We start from the raw sequence: 26,080 nt of genomic DNA on the forward strand, positions 1-26,080 counted from the left end.
ACCACAGCCCTCAGAAGAGGTACCTTTATGGGTCAGGCCTCGGGCTGTGCAGGCTGTCTTCTCGGGCCCCCCAAAGCCCGTCTCACTCACACCCGCGTCCTGGCTTGTGGTTGCTCCTCAGCGTGGCAGCCCAGCCCTGCTTTCCACTGGCCCTCACACGGCCTAATCCTCTGGGGACTAAGGACCCCTCTCCCATGGCTGTGCTCCCACCAGCCTAGCTCACTGACAGTGCTCTGCCCCTTGTGAGTCTGCTGGCCTGACTGAGGAGGCTGGCTTGGTGTCTGGAAGCAGGGGCTGCTGGGTGGGGACTTGCTTTGGGCTGGGCATCCTGAGGTGTCCAGGAGAGTTTGGGGAGTGAATCTCCCACAGCTACCAGGGCAAGGTGGCCCTGGCAGGCAGAAGAGGGGACGTCACAGCCCATGCCACTCTACCCAACTCCCAGGCCGTGGAGTAGAGGTGCCAGATGTCCATGTGGCCCCCCTCTCCCCAGCAGTGAGTGACATATGCTCCTTCCCTCTCCTCCTCCCCAGCCTGGGGCTTGTGCTCCCACCCTACAGCACCTTCTACCTCCAAGCCAACCTCAGCGACCAGATCCTACAGGTCAAGTGTAAGTGGCCCGGCCCCTGCCTGCGCCCTGCACCCCTGCCTCTGCCCCGCACCTTGGCCGGCCCCAGGCAGCAGAGCCAGTCACTGGTGGCAAGGCAGCCCCTCCTGCCCAGTCTGCCCACCCCCCAGGCACCCGCAGGCTGGGGCACCAGCCATCCAAAAGTCTGTGGAAATCTGCATGCTCGCCTTTTCTCAGATTTGGTTCCAGATCATTCTCTCATGATTTCCGTTGAGGTTTTTGATTTTAGTTTCTCCTACTGCGTGTCTTCCCTCCTTAGCCTGCCTCCCCCCCGCACACCCCTGGGGGCTGCATTCTTGGAAGACACCCCCTCCTCTCATCTCTCCTCTCCCCAGCGCCCTGTAGCTCTCTCCCCCTGTCGTGCCCCCCTCCCAGGGTCTCTCTCTCCCCTCCTCCACCCCCCCAATCCTCCTTCACTTTCCTCCTCCCTCAGCCGCCCTCTCACCTTCCTCTGACCCCCACTGCCTACTCCCTCGGCCCTTCCTTCTCTCTCCGCCCTTCTCTCCCTCTGCCTCCTCTCTCTCCTTTCCCTGTATCCCCACCTTCTCTGTCTTCCCCTTTCCCTCTCCCTTCTCTCTCCCCTACTCCAGTATCCCTACTCTCTCTCTCTCCCTCCCTCCCTCTGCTCTCTTCCCCATCTTCATCCCCCCCCCATCCCACCCTCCCTGCCTCTCCTTCCTCCTTCCTCTCCCCTTCTCTTCCTCTCTGGATCTCTCTTCTTCCTTCCCTCCCTTGCCCACTCCTCTGCCTGTGGCTCATCCCTGCATGTCCTGCTCACCCTGGGCCTCCCCCACAAGAGGCGGAGCCTGTGGCCCCGCCTGCCCTCTGCCCGGAGTCACTGGGAGGGAGGCTGGGGCTCCGGCCCCACCGGGCGCCCCCCCACCTGCCTGGCCGACTGGGGCTCATCTCCTTTGAGTTTTCTCGCTCTCTCTTTCTCTCTCATGTCGTTTTTTTGCAAGAAGTTTCCTTTCGGTATGATGATGAGACACAATATTTTCATTCAAACAGCCATTGAATAAAATATTGTTTGTGCCCCTCCCCTTCCCCTCCCCCTTTTCGTTTGTTTTTGTGTTTGTGTTGTTTTTGTTTTCCTCGCTTTCTCTCTTGGTGGACTGTCCCAGTGCCAATCAGCAAACTGAAGGGCAAGTATATTCAGAACCAGTGCACCCTCCTCTCCCCACCCCACCCACCCTCACACCCCTGCTTGCCCCCCTCCCTGCCCAGGAACCAGCCAAACCTCCGCTCTCCAGGGCTCCTCCCAGCATCCCCTGTCTCCTCTAGTTCTTGCCTTTTTCCTCATCCCTAAACCCCTATTACAGCCAGCGGCCCTTCTCCTGGCCCCGCCTGCAGGGTGGTTTCCGGGTGTTCTGAGAGCTCAGGCCCCCCCTCATCCTCCTTGCTCCCTCTGGGCAGGTCCCTGCCCATCCCCACTTTCTCTGTCCCTCCAAGACAACTCAACAGTGGGGACAGGGCTGGATGCCTCTCCACCACCTCCCACCCCGCACAGCAGAGGCCCTGATAGGCAGGGAGGGGCTAGAGAAGTCCTCCATGGGGCTTATGAAAGGCTTATGGGAAAGCCACGGCCACCTGAGGCTTCCTCTGGGATAGTTCTCCCTCCTGTGGTCTCTGTCAGTTGGTCCAGAAGTTGGCAGTTCCCCAACAGGTGACAGAGGCTCTGGAAGTTCTGCCCTGGAACAGGCAGGATGGAGCATCAGCCACGCCACTGGGAGAGCAAGGCAGACCCAACCATCCTGGGCACTGGCCTAGGTGCTGACGCCCCTGTCCCCTGCTGCCCCCACTGCTTTGCTAAAGCTCGCTGGCCCAGCCCAACCATGGTACCCACTGCGACTGGGGCAGGTGGCCAGGTATGGAGAAGGTGTTCCCCTGGGAAGTAAAAGCAGACTCAGGGATGGTGAGCCTAGCCAGGAATGAAAGGAAATGTGTCTGGACCCCGAGGGCCAGCAAAAGAGCTTGGAGGGAATCAGTCTGGGGATGAAGAAAAATGTTCTGGCTCTTAGAGATAACCGAAGGCAGAGACTCTGGAGGAAGGCAGGCAGGGAACTTGCAGACTCGGGTGGACAATAAGGAGAGCGAGAAAGGGAAGCACGGGAGGGGCTCTGCCACAGGTACAGAGACACCCTGCCCAGGGAGTGCTGTGACAAAGGGGCATGGAGAGCCACAAGGGGATGACCTGGAAGCCAGGGCTCCCCCAGGAGCCCCAGGGGCTCTATCCAGCCTAGTCCAGCAAAAGGGATAGAGCTGGCCCCAGTGGCCTGGGTGGGGGTGGGGGACAGGCCCTACTCCTACTGGCTTGAGTTGTCTTTTCTCCCCCTTCCACATCCCTCCCAGTGTCCCCAGAAATGCAGGGCTCTGGTAACAATGACAACTATAGCCTAGTCTCCCTACCGCCTTCTTCTTTCTCCTCCTTCCCCTCCCCCACACCCGTTCCCTATCGGCTTGTGTCCAAACCCTGCCTCACAGCCCCATCAGAAAGCAACAGTCCAACCAGTGACTGACTGCCCAGCCCCTCCAGGCACCCCAAGCCCACCTCTCGGAATCTTGCAGTGCATTGTGGGAGTATCTGGGAACAAATAAGACCCCTCTTCTGCAAAAATAAAGCCCTACGGTGACAGAGAGGTCGGAACCTTGGCGAGGACAGGATTGGAAGGTGGGCTGCCCAGAGGGCAACAGGCCATGGGGCAGGGGCAGCCTGCCCCCAAAATGCAGAACCAGCAGGTAGCTGACCCAGCCCAGCAGGGAGAAGCCCAAGAGAAGCCCCAGCATCACTCCCAGAGCCACCCAGAGACAGTCGTACACATGCACGCTCACACAAACACAAGCTCTCCCATGTACGTATGTGCTCACTCTAAACATGTGCACAGGCCCAACTGGGGATCCCTCAAGAGCACCCCACAACTCCTGGAGCCCCAGCATTCCTCCTTGGCTGCTCTGAACCCAGACAGGTCCTAGGAAAGGTGGAGGCCCATTCTTCTTCCGCCAGCCACCTCATCACCCTCATGTCGCCAGCCCAAAAGGACAGGACACGATCAAGCAGCACTCCCATCCCCCCGGCTCCCGACCTTCCTCCCTCAGCCTGGGAACATTCCCAGGCACCTTGAGAGTCTCCCCTCACCCAGCCTCCCAGCCCAGGAAGGACCGCGGGACCCCCACAATGCACTGCAGCCCGGCCCCAGCCACCCACCCTGTCTCTGGTTGGACTGTCTGTGCCCGTGAGAAATCCCCTCGGTTTGGCCATGTTGATGCCTGACACGGAACAAAAGCGAGACCTACCAAAATGCAAACAGCTGCAGCAAAGAAAGAGAGATAAAAATCCGCAGCCAAAAGCCAATTCCCTTCCTCAAAGTCTCTTTGGAGGCAAAGGAAGCTCCGCATGCGGTTTTTTCCATTACGGACGTGATAAGAGCGAGACCGGCGCCTCCCCCAGACCATGCATATATATAGCAGTGTGTGTATATATATATGTGTGTGTGTGTGTCCGTGTATATGTGCTATACACAGCCGTATGGAAGCATATACAGCCGCGCCACGGGACTCACTGCCGGCAGAGGACCAGGCCTGGGCAACATATTGGCTATAACTGCCCTCCTCCTGCGATGCGTGGTCTCCACAGGCCCTCCGCCCCCCTCCCCGCCCACCCCGTCTCTCTGCCCGCCCCTTCTCTCTGGCTCGAACTTGAACGTGGAAGTGGCGGGTTCCCTCTTTGCTGGTGTCTCCCCCTCCCTCAAGCCACCCTCTTTCCCTGTCCCTCCGCCCCGCCTCCCCCGTCAGCTCTGAGCACCCCCCCCAGCCTCCTGCCTCCCCAGCCCCCGCCGGATAACCCCCCGTTTCTGTTGCAGATTTTGAGTTCCTGCTCCCCAGCAGCTTTGAGTCTGAAGGACATGTTTTCATTGCTCCCAGGTAGCTTGCGTGTGGCCTTGCTGAGGTGTCCTCCCCAAACCCAACCGCCCCAGCACCCCCCCCCCCCCGCCCTCCCTCCACCTCCTGCACTACTGCCTGGAGCTGTGTGTGTGTGTGTGTGTGTGTGTGTGTACCCTGTGCGGTTTCACCCCGCCCACCCCGTGCATAGCCCTGGCTGCGCACCCCTGTGCATCCCTGGACCATGTGGCCACACCAGGCAGCAGTGGCCAGCACCTTCCCCCAGCTGCAGCCCCCACTGGCCCTGGCATGGGAGGGCCCCCGGACTCTGCCCATCTTCCCTGCCCTCCCAGGCCACACCAGGAAGGACCCTTTCTGCCCTGGGCAGGCTGTCCACAGCCCACTCGTCCCTGGGCAGCTGCTGTTCTGGTTTGTGGCGCCCACCCCACCCCACCCCCACCCTGCACCCCAGCCTTGTTCTGTGTCAGTCAGTGTTTGTGTGGGTCTGGGGATGAGCCAGCCAGAGCTTCTGTGGGCAGTGCTGAATTTCCGGCTCAGAGGGACTGGGACAGGTGGGGAGTACAAGGGCTTTGAAGAGCTGCTCAGGCCGGTGAGGGGCCGGGGTCCAGCACCCTGGGCCTTCCCTGAAGTGCACACTCAGCCTGCACACACATCCTCAGGTGCCCACCCTCTGCCTGTTGCCCCACAAGTGAGGAGGCCAACAGGCCCCCACGTGGCGAAGCCCTCCCCCACGACCTCGCTCTGGACAAGGGGAGGTGGGGGGAGCTGGCAGAGACCCAGGGGCACTCTCAAGCACCACATGGGGGCTCTGGACACTCCTGACCTCCACGTGTATGCACGTGTGAGCATGCTCCCACAGATTGCTCTTGACTCTCTGTAGATGAGTGTTTTATCTGTGAGTAACTGTGAACATTTCTAAGAGTCTGAATGTACTACGGGGGGATGTCTATGGTCATGAGTGACAGTGGCAATGAGTGAAAAGTCCTGTGTGGCCCACGTGGCCCTGAGAGAGGGGACTGGGTTTGTTTTTGTCACTTCTGGACCTTTGGCTCAGGAGAGCTCAGTAACTATGTGTTGGGTGAGCGAAGGAAGTAATCCACAGCTATAAATGTACATAGTGTTGGGGCAGGGAGGTGCGGCAGGGGGTGGGGGTTGTAGCTGAAGCACGACCATATGGGTGTTCCTCTGTATGTCAGCTGTGCCCCCCACGGCAGAGCACAAAGGCCATTGGGGCCAGAGAGCAAGCAGGAACTGAGATCCCATCCCCGGTGCCTCACCAAACCATGGGCCCTAGCATAGCCTCAGGAAGCAGCGCATTTTTTAAAATTCCTAAGGTTGCTGCCTCCAGGCCAGTGGGGAGGTGGCTGGTGGCAGGGGCGTGGGACTGGGCAGGAAGGAGAGCTCCATCTGTACAAGGACAGCTCGCCAAGACTTCCTGGGGAACAAAGCCCTAAGCAGGCCTCTCATGCCCCCAAAGTTCCCACGTTCTTAGGACCCAGAACCCGAGCCCAGCGAGGGCCTTGAGGAAGTGAGGGATTTCTCCTGTCCGCTTCTGGGGGAGGAGCATCCCAGGCAGAAGGAACGGCCAGTCTGAGGTCCCACATGCTCCCCCTGACTTCCTGACACTCTCTGTGGTATGAGGGGAAAACCTGAGGCTCGTGGAGCTTAAGTGAGTTGTCCAGATGTGAGAAGCCAGGAGGCGGCAGAGGGCTTACATGCAGCCTGACAAAGCCAGTGCTGGTTCCTCACGCACCTGGTGCCCGCAGGTACTTCAGCGTACAAGGGGACGAGCCAGCCATGAGGCCTTTCCTGGGGCCTCCCCTGTGGGCCATCTAGGTCCAGCTACACAGGAGGGGTGGGAGGCTCTGTGGGGCTATACCCAGGAGGGAGAATCTGCCAGACTGGAGGAAGTGGACCATCCTTCTCGTGTCAGCTCTGCCCACCACCCCCAGACGTGGCAGCCTGCAGGGCACACACGGCCCTAGCCAGCAGGAATACACAGTCCCCAGCTGAGGCCCGGGCTTCTCAGCCGATGGCCAGGCAGGCCTGTTGGGAAGCCTCAGCCCTTCTGCTCTGTCCAGCCCCCCAAGCCCACTCTTCTCACCCCTCCCCATCCTCAGAGAGTATTGCAAGGACCTGAACGCCTCAGACAACAACACCGAGTTCCTGAAAAACTTCATTGAGCTCATGGAGAAAGTGACTCCAGACTCCAAGCAGTGTGAGTGCCTGGTGGGGCCTCCGGTTCTGGGCAGTGCCTAGGCCCCAAGGGAGGCAGCCCAAGAGAACCCCGAGACCGGGCAGGCATGATGCAGACCCAAGCCCGGGGCAGGGTCTGGGCCAGAGAGTGGGGAAGGCTCCAGACAGTGTGGGGTATACAGGGGACAGTGGGCAGGGAGCCACAAGAAGATGCCCTCTCCACCCCTACCCTCCCGTTCCAGGCAACAACTTCCTTCTGCACAACCTGATCTTGGACACTGGCATCACACAGCAGCTGGTGGAGCGCGTGTGGCGGGACCAGGATCTCAACACGTAGGCACTGTCCAGCCTGTGGGGGCAAGGAGGCTGGGATGGGCCCAGAGGCCCTGGCACTGCCCTGAAGAAGGCAGGCCTGTGACTCACCTCCCTGCTGCCCCTCAGGTACAGCCTTCTAGCCGTGTTCGCTGCCACCGACGGCGGCATCACCCGTGTATTCCCCAACAAGTAAGTGACCTACCTGCCACCCAGGACCCTGCCGCCGCCTGGGACCCTGCTTCTGTCCCGCCACCCATAGGCCTCCTTGCACCTGCTGAGACACTGTCCCCTGCACACCACCCTTTCCACCAACCTCTGTCCATCTCGGTAACCAGAGCAGCTGAGGACTGGACAGAGAACCCGGAGCCCTTCAATGCCAGCTTCTACCGCCGCAGCCTGGATAACCGTGGCTATGTCTTCAAACCCCCACACCAGGACGGTGAGTGTCCTCCCAGGTGCCCAGCAGCGGGTGGGAAGTTGAGGCTTCCCTGTCTGCTTGGCCAGGGCTGGGCTCTGCTGCTGAGGCTGCTCTCGAACATGAGGTGAGCCAAGACTGGGGCCAATGAGAAGACAGAGCTAGGCTTTGTCATCGCTACACTGGGTACCAGGTGCTTGATTTGGGCTCTGGGGTCCACAGGCCCAACACAGAGTGGTCAGTATGGCCACTGGCCCCTACCCCTGACCGCCCCACCCCACCTGCAGCCCTGTTAAGGCCACTGGAGCTGGAGAATGACACGGTGGGCATCCTCGTCAGCACAGCTGTGGAGCTAAGCCTGGGCGGACGCTCACTGAGGCCAGCAGGTGAATGCCTGGGGCGGAGGCGGGGAAAGAGACGATGGACAGGGTGCTGCCCAGGCAGGCGGGCGTTGATGGCCCCTTGCTGTCCTCTATAGTGGTAGGTGTTAAGCTGGACCTAGAGGCCTGGGCTGAGAAGTTCAAGGTGCTAGCCAGCAACCGTACCCACCAGGACCAGCCTCAGAAGGTACCTGGGCGGGGGTGGGGGCAGTAAGCCCAGCAGTACTGAGTCCCCCGCCCCCCAGGAACCCTTACCACTCACTCAGAGTGGTTCCTGTGCCTTCTGGGGAAACAGTGGCTGTTGCAGATGGCCTGGGGACCCAGATGTATGAAGGGTGATGGGAGGGGGAGAACTGACGGGCACCTTATGGTTCTTGTTCTCTGCCCAGCAGTGTGGCCCCAGCAGCCACTGTGAGATGGACTGCGAGGTTAACAATGAGGTACGTGGGCCCTGAACCACAGTTTACCCTAATCCCAGACTTCTTAGTCCCAGCTGCAATTGCTAGCCTGTCCCTAGGCCTGGTTGGGGGCGGGGCGGAGGGGTGTCTCAACATCCCCACCTTGACGTTACAGGTTTAGCAGACCTGTGGGGGGAGTGGTGCCCCTTTGACCCAACCACCTGACTGCCAGGGTCTGGGGAGGAAGGTCTGGGCCTGAGTCCCCCTCCATCCTCCTCCCCCTTCCCTACCTCCCAGGACCTGCTCTGTGTCCTCATTGATGATGGGGGATTCCTGGTGCTGTCAAACCAGAATCATCAGTGGGACCAGGTGAGGGTCAGGAAGAGGGTGGGAGGAGGGGAACCAGGACTGAAGCCTTCCAGGGGGAGGGGAGATGTGGCACTGCCAATCCTGTGACCGCCATTCTCCTGGCATTCCCAGGTGGGCAGGTTCTTCAGTGAGGTCGATGCCAACCTGATGCTGGCACTCTACAACAACTCCTTCTACACCCGCAAAGAGTCCTACGACTATCAGGCAGCCTGCGCCCCCCAGCCACCCGGCAACCTGGGTGCTGCACCCCGTGGTGTCTTTGTGGTGAGCCCCAATGATGCCCAGCCAAGAGATGGAGAGGGGGAGGGGCGGCCCTGGGACACCTGCCCACAGATGACACTCCACCTCTGACGAGAGAGTTTGGGGTGGGGTGACCCAGGTCCGGGGACAGCCGCGGCAGCCCACGCCCCTCTCTCCACCGCAGCCCACCATTGCAGATTTCCTTAACCTGGCTTGGTGGACCTCCGCTGCCGCCTGGTGAGTCCGGGGGGGGAGGGCACAGAGGAAGGGTGCTCCCTGGGCAGGAGGAGGGCTCAAGAGAGGTGGTGGGGCAGGGCATTGATCTCTGGTGACCACTCCCCCACTCAGTGACCCATGCCCTGCAGGTCCTTGTTCCAGCAGCTTCTCTATGGCCTCATCTATCATAGCTGGTTCCACGCAGGTAGGTGGGGCTTTGGAAGCCCCTCCTTGAACACCCCCCCCTTCCCCAGTCTAAGCTCAGACCCATCTCAAAGGGAGCTGGCCGCGGTGTATGGGTAGGGCTGAGGCGCTTTGGCCCTCGCAGACCCCACGGAGGCCGAGGGGAGCCCCGAGGCGCGCGAGAGCAGCTGCGTCATGAAACAGACCCAGTACTACTTCGGGTCGGTGAACGCCTCCTACAACGCCATCATCGACTGCGGAAACTGCTCCAGGTGCCGGCGGGGAGCGGGACGGGAGGAGCGGGAGGGATGGGGCCGGACGGGGGCCTGCCGGGTGGGCGCGGCCCGGGGCGGGGACAGGGCTCCAGCGGGGAGGGGCGGGGCGAGTCTCAACGCCCCGCCTTCCCGTCCTGCCTCCAGGCTGTTCCACGCGCAGAGACTGACGAACACCAACCTTCTCTTCGTGGTGGCCGAGAAGCCGCTCTGCAGCCAGTGTGAGGCTGGCCGGCTGCTGCAGAAGGAGACACACTGTATCCTGCCCCCGCCGTCCCCCGCCGCCCGCGCGCCCCCTCCTGCCCCGCGCGTCCCCTCCGTACCCTGCCACCTCCTTGACTCCCCACCCATGCCCAGCGGACGGCCCGGAGCAGTGTGAACTGGTGCAGAGACCGCGATACCGGAGAGGCCCGCACATCTGCTTTGACTACAACGCGACGGTGAGGAGGGGGCGGCGCACTTGACCTCGCGCTCCCTCTCCTCCCCGGGCTACCCGGGCCGACCCGCTCCTTGCCTCTTCCTGCAGGAAGATACCTCAGACTGTGGCCGCGGAGCTTCCTTCCCGCCGTCGCTGGGCGTCCTGGTCTCCCTGCAGCTGCTGCTCCTCCTGGGCCTGCCTCCGCGGCCGCAGCCCCAAGTCCACGCCCACGCCTCGCGCCGCGTCTGAGCGTCCCCCTCCCACCCCTCCCGAGGCCTCCCCGTCTCTCCCCTACTCCCCTGCCCCCACACACCCCGCCTTAGAGCCTCGCCTCCTCCCTCACTGAAGGACCTGAGCGGCCAGGCTCAAGAGTCTGAGCCTTGGAGTGGGGGGGTCCCAAAGGAGGGCACCGCAGGTCTTTGGCCCCCAAGCCACATCTCGACGCTGAACCGTCAGAGTGACCCCAGACCCCTTATTCCCACTGGACTCACCCACCCCTGAGGGCTGGGACAGGGAAGCCACAGTACTGGTGCCAAACCAGGCCTCCACTGCCCACCCTGCCCCAAGGCTCCCTTTGTGCGGGAGACCTAGGCCCTGCCCCAGCTGGACTCCTCTAACCTGGCCCTTAGGTCCCACCCAGGACCAAATCTGGATTCCCTGGTAATTATGAAGTTGAGATGGGCAGTTTGAGGCCTGTGCATCCCAGCTTAAGTCCTTGCAGGAGAGAAGTCCTGAGGCAGCCCCACAATGGGCTCCTGCCCCTTTCAGGCCTACAGCCACCTCCCACCTTCCTCCAGCCCTAGAGGTGACAGGCCAGTGACTGTGTCACTGGCTCAGACACAATCCCGTGCACACCTGGAGCCCTGAGGGCAGAAACTCACATTAGACACACCAAGGAGAACACACACACACACACACACCATGGGGTGGGGTGGGGGTGGGGGCTCACAAAGCCTTACACAGGGCAAGGGGTTGGTGGGAGGGTTGGCACATGCACACTTCATCTCCTGCTCACCGCCCGCCTCTAATCCGACCTGCAGCCCAGCTGGTCCTCTGTCTCTAAAGCTGAATGTCAAATAGTGCCAAATGCTGGGGCAGGGGGTGACAACCCCTGTGTCCCACCCTAGCCGCCAGTATCCCGGAAATGTCCCTCAACCCGCCAGGTGCTCACTGTAACCATTTCGCACTAGTGTCAGGCTCCAAGCGGGACCACAAGCCACTGCCTGCCCCTCTCAGCAGAGGAATATGTACCAGACATTGCCCTTTTCCTTAGCCAGAGTGACATAATCACTTCTGGCTGGGCCATCCCACCCCCAATCTGGTCCTTAAACACTCAGGCCTGTGCCCATTCCCTGTTTCTTCACACACCCATACACACACACATTCCATGCCCCCAAATGGGGGGGTGGCAAACTGTTCCTCCCCGCTGAACACACACTTGCACACGCATAAACACATGTACACACACTGCACACACGGAGGCTGGGCCCAGGCACATGTCTTCACACCATTCATTCTGATCATTTCCCCTAAAGGCATCCCAGCCTGGGGGCAATTGGGGGACAGAGGGCAGGGGGATGTGGCCAAGAGGCTCAGATGGACTGGGAGGAGGGGGGAGGGTGATGCATTAATTAATGGTTCCGTTAATTAATGTCAAGTTGCTTGTTGCTTTCTCAGTGTGTGTGTATGGTCCATGCCCGCTGCTGGTGCCAGGGTGGGCACCCAAGCTGTACACCCAGCCTAGATGCCAGCCATGTCTTGCGGGGGCGTGTGTGTAACTGTAGTGTAGTCAGGTGCTCAATGGAGAATATAAAAATAAAAAAGAATCAAACATATATAGAAAAATATATATTTTAAGTTTAAAAAACAGGAAAACAGACAAACAATCCCCATCAGGTAGTTGTCCAACCCCGAGCTGGGTCTGATCCTTCTCATCACCCACCCGACCTGGCTGCCCCCTCACCTCGGGCTCGGGGGATCTGTGGGGGACTGGGGGGCCATTTCCTTTTCTCTGCGCCCTTTTTTTTGGTTGTTGTTCTATTTTGTACAGACAAGTCAGAAAAAACAGTGACAAAAAAGTCAAGAAACTTTGTAAAATATCGTGTGTGTGATTCCTTGTAAAATATTTTCAAATGGTTTATTACAGAAGATCAGTTATTAAATAATGTTCATATTTTCACTTCAAATGGTTCCCATCCACTGTGTCTGCCTCAGGGTGGGGATCGGGTAGCCTGAAGACAGGTGCCATGACCTCAAAGTCGCATCTACCATTCAGCCAGGAGTGAAAGCCACTGCAACCCAGGTACCCAGTGGGTGTAGGGCATAATGCTTCCTGGTACTCCAAAGTGCCAGAACCTTGACATCCTTTCTCATATAACCTCAAAAGCCTCTGAGAAAAGCTGTCCTTAAAGGCCAAGGCAGTGGAAGAAAGAAGACAGACGAGATTCAAGTTCAGGCAGGAGTCTAGATATCAAGGCAGACCACCAGGACCTAGTGGGCAGGTAGTGGGACTGGGCGCAGGTCCAGGACCCAGTGCTTGAGGGCCCCATCCTGTTGTCTAGAGGAGACCAGGGTCTGGCCCACCCACAAGCATGACCACTGCTCCTTTCCAGCCCAGAAGAGGCTTAAGGCCCAGTGCTCTCCTTGACCGCCACTGCTCACACTGGAACCCAAGACTGAGTCCATTTCAGTGAATCCTCTCAGACCTTCCTCTGGCCTGCCTATGCCCTTGTTCAATTTAATCCCAACTCTCTTAATAATCAATCCTAGTCCATGTGACCCTTGACACTCTTTTCAAGAAGAAAAACCAGTAACCACCAGCACAGAGGTTTCCCAGTACTGCTGATGCTCACTCTTCCATGACGTACACTTTGTACACACCAGGTGGGCAGCCAGCCTACAACCTTAGACCTGGGCACTAGTTTATCTCCATACTGCAGATAAACAAACTGAGACTTAGGAGAAATCCTTTCCTCCATGGTGAGAAGGGCAAGAAATCAGCAAAGGTTTCAGAGAGGACCTGGAGAGGGCTGGAACCAGGCCTTCACAAAGACGCCCATCCTCATTCCCCTCCATGGGTTGGCCACAGAGCAATGCCTAACTAGTAACCCCAGAGACAGCTCCATGCCCTGCAACAGCCCCCAGATCCTGGGGTAGGGTTGCCAGATAAAATGTAGAATGTCTAGTCATATCTGAAATTCAGATAAGCACGCATTTTTTTTTAGAATGTTTCCAATACTGCACTATACTAAAAAGACTGGGGACATGCTTACACTAAAAAATCATTCATTTATCTGAAATTCAAATTTGACTGTACACCCTGTACTTCGATTTGCTCAGTCTGGCAACTCTACCCTAGGTGGCATCCAATGAGAACCCAGACTCTAGGCAAAGAAAAGGGTGTCACGTCAACACCCTTTGTAACCTGGAAGGTTATGTGCACACTGGGAGTTGTATTGAGATCAGTGGCTGAAAGGAAGAGATTGATTCTGCACTTTATAAACGTGCTTTGTCGTATAATTATTTTAATTATTTACGCACAATTTTTAAAAAGTGACTCAATACACCAAAAAATCAGTTTGCTCACAAACTGCAGGAAGCCACTGTTGCAGTAAACACCCTGGCCCAAAGTCTGTCGGGGAGACCTCTCTTCCTCAGGGCCAGAGATGAGAAATCTGTGGCAGGGAAGAGAGTCACTAAAAGGAACCCAGTCTTGCCTCTTTGGGGGCAGGAGACCTGAATTCGAGTCGCAGCTCCACCACACTAGTAACAAGGTTAGCCTGAGCAACACACTCACAGTCCCCACGAACCCTCACCGTGCTAGGTCCTGTCATCATCTTCATTTTACGGTTCATGAAATTGAGGAACTTGGCTCGTGTCACAGAGCCCCCAAATGGCAGAGCAAGAATCCCAATCTGGGTCAGGTCCCATACACCCATACAACCTAGGTCAGGCACACACCGGACTACGGAGTTTCGGGAGTTCCTGAACACTGGTACGCACACCGAGACCACCTACATTCTTACCTACACACCTGTCCACAAGCACACACTCAGATGTACTCAGAAGTACATGCACGGAGTCACTGTTCCCAGGAAATTCAGCAAGCAAGTATCTCCAGTTGTGCTGCCACGCGGGTACCCGGAGCCTTCCCAAGGTTACCTGAGCCAGCTTACTCCTCCCCAAACCCGGACAGCCAGCGGAAACGGTCCTAAGCACTACACCTCCCCAGCACAGCCTCCTCTTATCAACCGGAACAGCCGGGGCGCACAGCTTCCTGGAACTTGTAGTTTTACAGAACTCTGATCTCCGCTCGTCCCCGTCTTCAGGAGAGGACTACGTTTCCCAGCATGCCTCGGAGCCGGAAGGGCATCCCGCCGCTGCCCGGACGCGCAGGCGCAGCACCGCTGTTTGTCGGCGCCTGGGAAGGGAGGAGGTACAGCCGCAGCCGAGACCGAGGCCGAGCCGGAGCTGACGAGACTTGACTGGGGCCCAGAGCAAGGCTCCAGTCCAGCTCAGACCATCGGGCCCCTGAGTAGATGGAAGAGGCCGAGCCCTGAGATCAACGCCAGCCGGGTCAGCTTGGCGCGGGGCCCACAGGCAGGCAGGACGGCAGGCAGACGTGCTGAAGCCTCCCAGGGCCGTCCCTCAGGTCCCCGGCGAGGGGCTTAGGCCCCGGGCCCGCGACCAGGCCCAGCTCGGCCCTTTGGGACCGGAGCCGACGCAGCCAGAAGTGGAATCTTCACCGGTGCCATAGGCCAGTGACTAGGCCGAGCCCGGGCCTCCCGTCGGGGCCGGACTGGGACGAGGCCCCGGGGAGGCCCCTGACACACTACACTCTTCCCTCAGGCCGACGCCCTTCGGGAAGATGCAGCGCGCCCTACCGGGCGCCCGCCAACATTTGGGGGCCATCCTGGCCAGCGCCAGCGTGGTGGTAAAGACCCTGTGCGCGGCAGTACTCTTTCTCTACCTGCTGTCCTTCGCCGTGGATACCAGCTGCCTGGCGGTCACCCCAGGCTACCTCTTTCCGCCCAATTTCTGGATCTGGACCCTGGCCACCCACGGGCTGATGGAACAGCACTTGTGGGATGTGGCCATCAGCCTGGCCACAGTGGTGGTGGCTGGACGTTTGCTGGAGCCCCTCTGGGGAGCTCTGGAGCTGCTCATCTTCTTCTCAGTGGTGAATGTGTCTGTGGGGCTGCTGGGGGCCTTCGCCTACCTCCTCACCTACATGGCTTCCTTCAACTTGGTCTACCTTTTCACTATCCGCATCCACGGAGCCCTGGGCTTCCTGGGTGGTGTCCTGGTGGCACTCAAGCAAACCATGGGGGATTGCGTGGTCCTGCGTGTGCCCCAGGTGCGCGTCAGCGTGGTGCCCATGCTGCTGTTGGGGCTGCTGCTGCTGTTGCGGCTGGCCACGCTGCTCCAGAGCCCAGCACTGGCATCCTATGGCTTTGGGCTTCTCTCCAGTTGGGTGTATCTTCGCTTCTACCAGCGCCATAGCCGAGGCCGAGGGGACATGGCTGACCACTTTGCTTTTGCCACCTTCTTCCCTGAGATCCTACAGCCTGTGGTGGGGCTCTTGGCGAACTTGGTTCACAGCCTCCTGGTGAAGGTAAAGATATGCCAGAAGACAGTGAAGCGCTATGATGTAGGTGCCCCATCTTCCATCACCATCAGCCTCCCAGGCACAGACCCTCAGGATGCAGAGCGGAGAAGGTACTGTGGAGTCTTCCAAAACATTATTGAGCTAAGGGAGTTTTTATTGACTGAGTCTCATTCCATCTGTTTTGCTTGCTGTGTGTTGGCTGGCAGCCAAGGGTCAGGTGTTGGGACAGACTCAGGAGATAAAATCCGGTTTGTGGCCTTGAGAAACTCAGCAATTAGGTGCCGGGCTCCAGTAGCACTTCCCAACATGAAGGAGTGCAATTTGCCTTTCACACCACTCGGGCCACTTAACAAGTCCTAAGAAATGTCCAGTTTCCGGTACTGTGTAAGGGCTAATGGAGGGCCAGGTACACATAATCCTGACCTTGTCTCAGAGTCTTGGAATCCTAGACACTGGTCCTGTGGGAGCCAGAAACAACCTGCTGGTCCTATTTCCCTATTGAGGGAGGGACACACATGAAGACCTTCCTTACAGGGTGGTCTGAGCCACCCCAATTTCAAAATGCTGAACTATGTCCTCTTCCTGGGTCCTAATTCAGATGCTGTGCTTCTCTGCCACTTAATTTATTGAGGGGGAAACCTCAGGGTATTACTAGATTTACCATCCTGTCCTTCCAGCATGTATGTGTCACCACACCCAGGGAACAGGCCATGTGACCCACCGTGGGAGCATGCTGACCACACAGGGTGTGGAGACAACCTTCATTATCTGTAAACCAAGCCATCTGCACCATCTGGAGCCCCAGCTGAATTATTCACTGAATGCACCTTGTCCAGGGCTGGGAAGACATTTTTTAATTCAGTTTTCTCTCTCTCTCCCAGGTCTGTAGACTCACCAGAGTTGTCATAGCTACATTTTCAACATCATTGTTGAAGTTCTTTTTTAGGCAGTTACTTTAGTAGTGAAATCTGGAGCAGACTCTGTTCCTCCTTTCTGGATTTGCCAAAGGCTTTTGCTTTTGCTCACCTCTTAAATTGATTTTTGGCAGGCAGCTTTATGAATTCACCTGAAAGGTTATCCCCGTGCTTAGTCCCCACTGGGTCTGTGGCATTGAGTGTAGAATACACCCCTTTCTTGAAGGAGTTGCCAGCTGGAGAAGGGCCACAGATTACTATGGCCTAAGGTGGTGGGTGTTGAAAAGTACACAAAACATGCTGCGGGGCATTACTGTGAGCCCTGTGGTTTGTATCTCTGTGGCCGATGAATCCTAAAGATTGAGGTTTGTGTTCACTTTATCCAGTGGAGAAGGTGGGACCAAGAAGGCTGAACCTGGCAGAAACTGAGCTGTCCTCAGAGCTCTGTAGGTGGGGCCAGGTACCGGTGGGGACTCTTTCTTTAATGAGAAGTCTTGGATTAGTTAGGGTTGGCTGGAGATTCAAAACAGCTCTGCTCAGGCCCAAGAAAATGGCAGGCTGAGGTAGGGAAGGTTGTCAGGAGCTAGGTTCCTGGCATAGCCCTGTGGTTGTTACTTCTCCGACCAATTGGGCCTCTAGCAGTATGCTGCTCCCAAACCCAAAGGGCTACTAGTAGTGCGAGGCAGGATTTCCTATCTTTGACCCTCATGAGGAAGTGAATACTATGTCACTACCTCTGTTTTAGCGGACTTTAGACAGAACTGACAAGGCTATCTCCAGGCTGGAGCCTGGGTAGCACAGGGAACTGTCCCATCTGTGCCAGTATGCCATGTGTCAGGCTAGAGCACAAGATGGAATTGGGCTAGCATTTTCTGTGTCCATGTTCTTGTTGCCTTTCCTGTCATTTGCCTGGCATGTTGGCGGTTTTGCTCCTCTGATGGAACTTGGAAGGCTGTTACAGGCTGTCCCCCATCCTTGCAGCACAGACAGGTTGAGGCATCAGGGTTCCAGAGTTACCACTATTGGAAGTATTAGCTGGCAGCATGGGCATTCCACCTCCTGGGTAAACTAGAGTCCCAAGTGCACAGATATACCTTCTAGTCAACTTTCCCACCTCCCCCCAAAGTAAGGTCCAAAAGGGTTTGTCCAGTGGAACCGTAGGCTCTGGCCTGTCTCCTACACACATAAGCTGTCCCTCCTCTTTCTGCAAGGACCTGGTGTGTCCCTGCTCTAACACAGGTCCTGGTGGCTGTGGGGATTCCTCTGGGAAGGAAGACATTAGAGTCCGTTAGGAGGGATGGGCTGACCCAAGTTGGCCCTGCTTCCCAGGTTGAGATCCCACATAGGTGCTTGAGTTCCAGCATTCCCCTCAGACCCTTGCCAGGAGACTCAAAACACAACTAACAAGGAGAGAGAGAGAAGTAATAACCCTCTCCTTGGATGTGATACCAGTGATCCAAGGGACTTATCCTTCCACCCATCTTCCCTAGGGTACCAGCTCTGCCCATGCTTAGGCACCATCCTCAGAATCATTCCTGAGGCTGGCCTGGTGGCCAGTCTGGCAGACACCCTGCTGGCCTTCTAAGCCTGGAGGTGCCCGGACTGTGAAGGGAAGGCTCTGTGTGTGGGCAGCCAAGCCCTTTAGGTCCTTATTCTGATGGCTGAGTGGGTCCTATCCAGTCCCTGGGGAGCCCTGGGTCTTTCATGGTAAAAGGGAATGCATAAGATTCTAAGAGAAAGCTGGGTGGTAGGGGAGCCAGCTTCATGGGGGAAGAATATAGGGCATGAGCCAAGTCCAAACCCATAGTGATTTGTCATCTTTCCCCTGGCTCCAGGCAATTGGCCCTAAAGGCCCTCAATGAGCGGCTGAAGAGAGTGGAGGACCAGTCCGTCTGGCCAAGCATGGACGACGATGAAGAGGAGGCAGGGGACAAGGTGGATAGCCCCATACCCTCTGACAAAGCCCCCATGCTCCCAGGAAAGGGGGCTGCCCCAGAATCCAGCCTGATCACCTTCGAGGCAGCTCCCCCGAAGCTGTAACTCCAGAGCACCTTGAGTGTAGCATCTCCTCTCCCAAGCTCCCCCTTGACAACTCTCAGCTACTCCAGGGCACTGACTGCTCTGAGGAGAGGGAAGAAGGCCTGCTGGGGGTCTCCACAGCCTTCTGCTATTTCTCGCCAACACTACCCAGGACTCTTGCTACTTGGTTCCAACTCCAGACAACCACTATGCCAGGTATGGGGCCTCTGAACCATCAGCCAGCCCAGGCCCTCTGAGGTAAGACTGTACCTCAGCAGATAGCCCCAAGCAAGTGGCTACAGGGACACTGGTGTCACAGTGCCTGGGCCAACCCAGGTTGCCTGGTTGCCAAGAGCCCTGAGCCAAGGCAAGGATTTGCCAAAAACGTTCTGGGGGTCCAGCCAGTGCCGGACTGCAATTCCCTGCCCACCCTCAGAAAGACTATGTTCGTGTGAAGATTTCTGATTCCCTCTGCTGTGGCTGTGGCTTGTTCTGGGCCAGAAGAGCCACAGCTCCCAAGTATTTTTTACAGGACCACTTGAGTGGGCAGCCAGGCCCAGCCTTGCAGTATCAATAAAGCAGTTCTTTGAGGTATGGCTCCTGGGCTCTGTCAGACCACCTTGCGCAGCCCTCTCATCGTGTTCAACGGTAAACTTAGGACTTTAGAGTCCAGGGCTTGGTCGCCATGGCAATTCCAGCTGAATAAGAACTCTGTTACTCCCACTCCCCCCTTACCACCATATGCCCACTGTTAAAACCACCTTCCCAGAGCTCTCACTTCATTTTCTCTCCCTCTGATTCCCAGTCAGGGAGGCCCTGTCCAAAGGATCTGATGGCAGAGGGCCCGTCTGTCATGAAGGGCTGTTCTCCCTGATGGCTCACCCCAAAAACAGAGTTCTCAGTGCTTGACGTCTATGGAAACAGGCTATCCCGAGTTCCCACCCTGTCACTGTCCACATCTAACTCCCACAGTCTGGAGGCATCAGCACAGCGGGCAGCTGGGGGACTGAAAGGACACACAGCTGTACCACGCACAGCTACAGCTCTAGGGCCCTCGTGGCACAGGCTGCTCAGCAGCCAGATCCTGGAACCTTGTGTGCTGGGACAGCTTCAGCCCCGCAGTGAGCAGCCAGGGACGGGGGTCCCCAGCTTGCCACCTGCCACTGACAGCATTAGCAAGCACTATCCCCAACTCTAAGCTATTCCTCCCATCCAATCTTTACAGTCATTCTTTTTTTATTTTCCTTTTTTCTCTCCTGTAATTTTTGGACATACCGGTACAAGTAGGAGGTGAGTGGCCGGGGAAATAGTCTTCATCCCCCACTTCATCCAGCCACATCATCCATAAACTCCTCTGACAGTACAGAAGGAAAGGGGAAGCACTTCAGGGTGAGGAGCAAGCAAAATGTCACACACAAGACTCCTACTCTAACCTGTCCCAGTGCCCGAGGTGCTCCCATGACTTGGGTCAGCTGAGAGAGTCCAGGAGGTCCCAGCCCCAGCTGCTATGCTGAGGGGCAAATCCAGGCTTCCAGGCTGGGAAGAGCTCATGGTTGGATCCGTTTGCGGTACAGGTAGGCGTTGCTCACCTGACTCATGATGACCAAGCTGGTAATGACAGGACACAGCACAGCCAGATACCAGACCCCACCAGTGACTGTGGCAGTGAACCAGAGCGAACACATGGCCAATAAGAGGCTGGCACTACCCAGAAGGTAGCCCACCAGCCCAGAAGTGGCATGGTACAGCTTGAGCTTAGCTAGGGGCCATCGGGGCAGTAGTTTGGGGTAGAGCAGCCCCACACCCCCAGAGCACTGCAACCCCGCCCACAGCACAGCTATCAGCCCTGCCCTCCCATGCCACGTGGCCAGGTGCGCTTTGCCAAGCTGTTCCTTGTGGAGGATGACAAGGCCTAGACCAAGCAGTGCACACAGCAGGGCCAGCAGCTGCAGCACCCAGTGGCAGCGGGCTCGGCCCTTCCGCGAAAGGGAGCGCAGCAGCGAACTTTCAGGAGAGAACACCAGCAGTGCCTCGGTCATCAGGAAAGAGAACTGGGGAGACAGGAATGGGAAACGAAGTCAGGGTGCTGCTCAGCAGATGGAAAAAGGTTTAGGTAACTTGCTAAACTGCCAGGCACTCTGGGCAGTCTCCCTCTTCACTCTCTCCCCAGTGACAAGAGTATCCATTTGGTGCAGTAAGAGTGAGAACTCCAGGGCCAACATCTGCCCTGAGTAACTGGCGAGAAGTATGTACGTCTCCACTCTCCTTCCTAGGTGATATGCTAAAACGTCATCTCTGCTATATTACCCAGCAAACACTAGGTTTGAGATGTGGCAGTGATAAATGATTCACAGGCTTTGTTTCCCTGACACGGGGCTGGATACAATTTCTTGGCAAGAGCTGGCCACATGGGTGCACTGTTTCAAGGAAAAGTCAATGTATCACTATAAATTAAGGTAAAAGGGGACACAGGTACACCCAAATGCATTTTCTAAGCTTCCTGCCTGGAGGTGGGTGAAGTCTCATTTTGTGCTTAGACCAATTTGCTCTGGGTTTTGAATACTATGGTTCAAGTCTGGGGTATGAACCACATGAAGGAATTGGAGTGCACAACTTCTCCAATCCCACATTCCATCCCTCCTAAGAGATATGAAGTGTCCATAAGGATTCAGAGACTGTCAGGACTACCACCTATACCTGTGCTCCCTCCCACCCCTAAGAGCTGGCCAGGTGCACTACTTACAGCCAAAGACATAAGCGTGGGGTGCCAGGAGAACAGACCTGGAATGAAAAGGAGTTTTTGTGAGGCTGAGGCAAGAAGAACCCAGCCACATCAATCCCCCGCAGGGTGAGGAAAATGGGCAGCCCAACACCCAAGGAAGCGCTGCCAAGCTGCTAGCCCCCTCTTACTGCAACAAGCTCACCCCCTACCTAACCTTGCTTCCTGGTCCCTCCGTGGAGCAGAGGCCATGCTGTGCCACTCTGGCAGTTCTCCCTCCTCTTAGCACTTCACAAAGAGCAGCCAAGTGGGGCACCAAGACAAGGAAAGAGAAGCCAGGTACTCTGGCCAAACTGGTAGAGCCCCCACACTCACCTCCTCCCCACTTAGCCCTCCATACATAGGATGTCCCCCAGCCAGCCAAGCCTTTCCTGGAGTCAGGCCCAAGGCTTCCTCTTGCTCCTGCTCCCCAGGAGAAGGAGCACTTTCCTTCCCAGAAGTCAACTATGAATTCTACTTACTGGAGCCAGGCCTGGCAAGCACAGCCACAAAGATGGTAAAACCCAGGGCCACAAGGTGGGCAGCAGCCCCAGAGGCAGTGCGCAGAGCTCTGTAGATGTGCGACTCGGTCTCCACAGAAAGGGCCATGGTCAACCAGGCCAATGGCTGTAGACTGAAAGCATAGTAGAATGAGCAAGGGTCTCAGGTGCCTGCAGTCCACTCTTCTCACCAGAGCAAAGGTTGCGGGTCAGGAATGCCACTCTCTTCCAAGAAGTTAAGGTAGGAAGGGATAGTACCAACACAGGCACTAGGAATAGTCGAGGACCGGCGGCCTGTCGGCGTATACCCGCATCTGAACAGGCACTGATCCCTGGCCCACCTTCCAGGTAGGATGCGCAAGGCCATGTAATAGACTACAAATCCCAGCGGGCGTCACGCCGTCGCCGCGCGGGAGCGCCAGCTAAAAGGGCGTGAAGCACTAGGGGAATTGTAGTTCCCATCTGCGTACAAATTATAGCCTGAATCCCTTCGCGCACAGTCTCCCTACGTGCCGCTGGCATGCTGCGCCTACACGCTAGGGACTCGCCTGCCTCACCCGCAGCGCTGACCCGATGCGGTGGTTTCGTCCCGAGAAAGCTGAATACTCGGGGCACTGCCGCGCGCGCTGCCTCTCAGTCGCGGAGCCTCTTCACTTCCGGGTGCGACGTCTGCCCAGCCAGGACTTCCTGAGACAAGATTCCCCCACCTCCAGCCCAGTAGCTCTGCGCAAGCGCTGTTAAGCAGACAGCTTAACCGGTGCGTGAGTGCGCAGGCGTGCTTGCCTTGGCAATCCAGGCCTGAGGGCTGTCCCCGACGGGTGTTCGCAGGGGTCCAGGAGCCAGGGTCTACAGACCTGGGCCCTGCCAGCGCCATGGGCAGCGGCTGCCGCATCGAATGCATATTCTTCAGCGAGTTCCACCCCACGCTGGGACCCAAGATCACCTATCAGGTGCCATCCGTGCCCGCGGGGCTGGGGTTGTGGGGGTCGTGGGGGTCGTGGGAGAGGGACGCTCCCGGGAGCTGAGCAAGCTGCCCGGAAGCGGTGGATTCCTGTAGCCCATGCTGCACGCAGGCATATCACTCCTTCATTCGCGGAGAATCGTGAATCGAGAGGCCACTCAGACCCAGGTCCCAGGCTCCCGGTGTGATGGGGCATACAACCCATAGGCAATGATTGTGGGAAATCGGGCTGTAGAGATCCCAGGGAGATGCCAGCTCCCAAGAGAGGCAGGGTGCATGGCCTAGTAGTATTCCTGGATGTTTAGGAATTTAGATGGAGGAGTGAGTGAGCCAGGTAGGGGAAACAGTATATGCAAAAGCCAGGAGGCAGGTGAGAACATGACATATGTTTGGAAACACAAAATAGTGGTAGGTCTGGGTGGATGGGGGAGAGGAGAATCTCTGGACAAGAGGGCTTAGGCTTTGGGGGGGTCACCCAGTGTACTCTGCATTGTCCCAGGGTCCACTAAGAGGCCTCTTACCACTCCCCTCCCCAGGTCCCTGAAGACTTCATCTCCCGAGAGCTGTTTGACACAGTCCAGGTGTACATCATCACCAAGCCAGAGCTGCAGAACAAGCTTATCACTGTGTGAGGCCCTAGTGGGGAAGGGAGGGAATGTCCCCTGAGGAGTGGATGAGCTTGGGGACAGAAGGAGCCTGACTTTGCTCCCACCTGTTCCCCTCATCCAGCACAGCCATGGAGAAGAAACTGATCGGCTGCCCCGTGTGCATTGAACACAAGAAGTACAGCCGCAATGCCCTGCTTTTCAACCTAGGCTTCGTGTGTGATGCCCAGGCCAAGACCTGTGCCCTCGAGCCCATCGTCAAAAAGCTGGCTGGCTACCTGACCACACTGGAGGTCTGCAACAGGATGGGCTTGAGTGGAGGGGAAGGCAGGCAAATGTTTCCAAAGCCCTCCAAACCTGGGTATCTGCCAGGGCAGGATACCAGCCAGGGTTCCTGAGGTGTGCCCACCATGTTGTCCATACTTCATCCAGCTAGAGAGCAGCTTCGTGTCAACAGAGGAGAGCAAGCAGAAGTTGGTGCCCATCATGACCATCTTGCTGGAGGAGCTAAATGCCTCAGGCCGGTGCACTCTGCCCATCGGTATGGCCCTGCCTTTTCAAGGACAGCAGAGGGGTAGAGGAGGGATACGAATAAGGCAAGGGAAGGCAAGCCCAGCCATGGGCAAGACTTATGAACAAATTGGTGGCCCAGTGAGCTGGGTTAATGATGTCTAGGGTCCAGTGCATGTTGGGATTTGGGATGTGGAGGCCAAAAGAGCTCTCCATGCTCCTTGGGTATGTTCCCTTCCCTCTCTGGACCTGTCTCTTGCTCCCTAAAAGGGGAAGATTGGGAGCACCTGGCTGGCTCAGTCAGTAAAGCATGTGAGTCTTGATCTTGAGTTCATGAGTTCAAGCCCCACATTGGACATGGAGCTTACTTAAGGTGGGGGTGGGGGAGACTGGCCCTACCCAGGGCCACCCGCCTGCCTCAAGAGCTGCTGGGAGGACTGGAGGGTAATTGAGGTCCTCTTGAAAGAGACGACACTGAAGATATGGGTGGGGCCCCTGTAGATGAGTCCAACACCATCCACTTGAAAGTGATTGAGCAGCGGCCTGACCCTCCTGTGGCCCAGGAGTATGATGTGCCTGTCTTTACCAAGGACAAGGAAGATTTCTTCAACTCACAGTGGGACCTTACCACACAACAGGTGTGCTATCCCTCCCTGGGTATCATCACCTAGGGCTGGCCACAGCTCTGGCCTCAACCCACTCCTACTGACCCTGCCCTACCCTGCCCCGCTTTTCCCAGATCTTGCCCTATATTGATGGCTTCCGCCATGTCCAGAAGATCTCAGCCGAGGCAGATGTGGAGCTCAACCTGGTGCGCATTGCCATCCAGAACTTGCTGTGAGTGGGGCAGCAGTCACACTTGGGACAGGGTTGCTAGCCAGAGAAGACCCTCAGGACCCCACGTGCAGAGGTGGGAAGGCATGGCCCTCAGAAGTTGAGCACAACTGTCTCCCCCAGGTATTATGGCGTCGTGACACTGGTGTCCATCCTCCAGGTAGGTGAGTCTGGGGTCTGGTTAAGCAGAGAGTAAGTTACATGGTTTGGCCAGACTGGGGCGGTGTCAGACTTCCAAGCCCCTCACTCAGGCCCCTGTGCCTCCTGCTACCCTCCAGTATTCCAATGTGTACTGCCCGACACCCAAGGTCCAGGACCTCGTAGATGACAAGTCCCTGCAAGAGGCCTGTTTATCCTATGTGACCAAACAAGGTAGTGGTGGGCTCTGGGGGAGGCCGTCTTGGGGAGGGCAGGGCTACCTGCAGAGCTGACCCTCGGTACCCACAGGGCACAAGAGGGCCAGTCTCCGGGATGTGTTCCAGCTGTACTGCAGCCTGAGCCCTGGCACGACTGTGAGAGACCTCATTGGCCGCCACCCCCAGCAGCTGCAGCGTGTTGATGAACGGTCAGAAGAGGATCCCCAGGGGCACGAGGGGTTTGCATGAAAGCGGATACACTCTACGTCTCTCTGGAGCCTTGGGTTAGAAAGGAAGCTGGAGATTCCTAGTGAGCAGAATCATGTGGCACTACTAGTGTAGGCAGGCCACCTGGAGGTGACGCATTCAGAGGCCAATAAAATCAGAAGGGAGACTGCAGGAAAGGGTTAGCGGGGCTGGAGGAAGCCCTGGCCAGGGCATCACCCCTCTCTCCCTCAACCCCACCCCAGGAAGCTGATCCAGTTCGGGCTGATGAAGAACCTCATCCGCCGACTACAGAAGTACCCCGTGCGGGTGTCTCGGGAGGAGCGGAGCCACCCTGCCCGGCTTTACACAGGCTGCCACAGCTATGATGAGATCTGCTGCAAGACAGGTGGAGACAGGCAGGCAGCTGGGGTGGGGTCAGGGCAGGTGGCCAGGCCAAGACTGCTCACCTTACCTGCACTGTCCCAAACAGGCATGAGCTACCATGAACTTGATGAACGGCTGGAAAATGACCCCAACATCATCATCTGTTGGAAATGAGGCTGTTGGGGGTTACACGTGGCTGTGGCTGCTCTCTCTCTGTGAAGTGCTCCCCGGTGCATGAGGGCTAGACCGGTAGACCCGTCCATATTGTCTCAAGGGTGACCCTCACTTCTGTAAATAAAATCATCCATTTCAACCTACCTTTATTGAGTACTGCCTCTGAACCAGCCACCAGAGGACTGGCGGTGAAATAGCAGCGGTCCTGGCGCTCTGGTGCGCCATCTGGTGGGAAGGAATGACAATGCACAAGTAAAAGTGCCCGCTAATTATTAATTGAAATGAACAGCCAAAAAAACAATCGGGAAGCTGTCATGAAGAATGAG

General features: G+C 57.3%; 4 protein-coding genes across 6 annotated transcripts in view; 3 read left to right on the forward strand and 1 right to left on the reverse strand.

Moving 5' to 3' along the window:
- The window catches only part of CACNA2D2 (calcium voltage-gated channel auxiliary subunit alpha2delta 2), a 139,365-nt gene extending 127,255 nt beyond the window's left edge, over positions 1-12,110 (forward strand). Inside the window, exons 22-38 of one of the 2 annotated variants that reach the window (XM_044253504.1) lie at positions 531-607; positions 4,483-4,543; positions 6,643-6,740; positions 6,961-7,051; positions 7,160-7,222; positions 7,369-7,472; positions 7,736-7,834; positions 7,927-8,015; positions 8,218-8,268; positions 8,524-8,595; positions 8,707-8,859; positions 9,020-9,072; positions 9,201-9,256; positions 9,380-9,506; positions 9,654-9,763; positions 9,864-9,946; positions 10,033-12,110. In XM_044253504.1, coding sequence (XP_044109439.1) covers positions 531-607; positions 4,483-4,543; positions 6,643-6,740; positions 6,961-7,051; positions 7,160-7,222; positions 7,369-7,472; positions 7,736-7,834; positions 7,927-8,015; positions 8,218-8,268; positions 8,524-8,595; positions 8,707-8,859; positions 9,020-9,072; positions 9,201-9,256; positions 9,380-9,506; positions 9,654-9,763; positions 9,864-9,946; positions 10,033-10,173 — 1,528 coding nt within the window. In that variant the 3' untranslated portion in view covers positions 10,174-12,110. The remainder of the gene's footprint in view (positions 1-530; positions 608-4,482; positions 4,544-6,642; positions 6,741-6,960; positions 7,052-7,159; positions 7,223-7,368; positions 7,473-7,735; positions 7,835-7,926; positions 8,016-8,217; positions 8,269-8,523; positions 8,596-8,706; positions 8,860-9,019; positions 9,073-9,200; positions 9,257-9,379; positions 9,507-9,653; positions 9,764-9,863; positions 9,947-10,032) is intronic. The other variant, XM_044253505.1, reaches the window with a different exon arrangement.
- A 2,237-nt stretch (positions 12,111-14,347) lies between these two features.
- Positions 14,348-19,055, forward strand: TMEM115 (transmembrane protein 115). The gene is made up of 2 exons (XM_044253506.1): positions 14,348-15,642; positions 18,282-19,055. Exons 1-2 carry the CDS (start codon positions 14,792-14,794, stop codon positions 18,484-18,486), a joined length of 1,056 nt encoding a protein of 351 aa, XP_044109441.1. The 5' UTR covers positions 14,348-14,791; the 3' UTR covers positions 18,487-19,055.
- Positions 19,056-19,683: 628 nt separating this feature from the next.
- LOC122909393 (transmembrane reductase CYB561D2) lies at positions 19,684-22,615 on the reverse strand. 2 transcript variants are annotated; one of them, XM_044253508.1, is made up of 4 exons: positions 22,281-22,615; positions 21,706-21,857; positions 21,209-21,246; positions 19,684-20,516 (listed from the first exon to the last, which is right to left on the reverse strand). In XM_044253508.1, the coding sequence occupies exons 1-4, from the start codon at positions 22,613-22,615 to the stop codon at positions 20,013-20,015; spliced, it is 1,029 nt and encodes a 342-aa protein (XP_044109443.1). In that variant the 3' UTR covers positions 19,684-20,012. The 2 variants fall into 2 exon arrangements, with proteins under 2 accessions (XP_044109443.1, XP_044109444.1); XM_044253509.1 differs by having other exon boundaries at positions 22,294-22,367.
- NPRL2 (NPR2 like, GATOR1 complex subunit) lies at positions 22,593-25,897 on the forward strand. Its single transcript, XM_044253507.1, has 11 exons — positions 22,593-22,673; positions 23,221-23,312; positions 23,414-23,582; positions 23,722-23,830; positions 24,301-24,437; positions 24,539-24,636; positions 24,757-24,793; positions 24,912-25,005; positions 25,081-25,198; positions 25,460-25,602; positions 25,687-25,897. Exons 1-11 carry the CDS (start codon positions 22,596-22,598, stop codon positions 25,752-25,754), a joined length of 1,143 nt encoding a protein of 380 aa, XP_044109442.1. The 5' UTR covers positions 22,593-22,595; the 3' UTR covers positions 25,755-25,897.
- The last annotated feature ends 183 nt before the right edge of the window (positions 25,898-26,080 follow it).

Source organism: Neovison vison, chromosome 6, assembly GCF_020171115.1.
Source record: "Neovison vison isolate M4711 chromosome 6, ASM_NN_V1, whole genome shotgun sequence".
Taxonomy (NCBI): Eukaryota; Metazoa; Chordata; class Mammalia; order Carnivora; family Mustelidae; genus Neogale; species Neogale vison.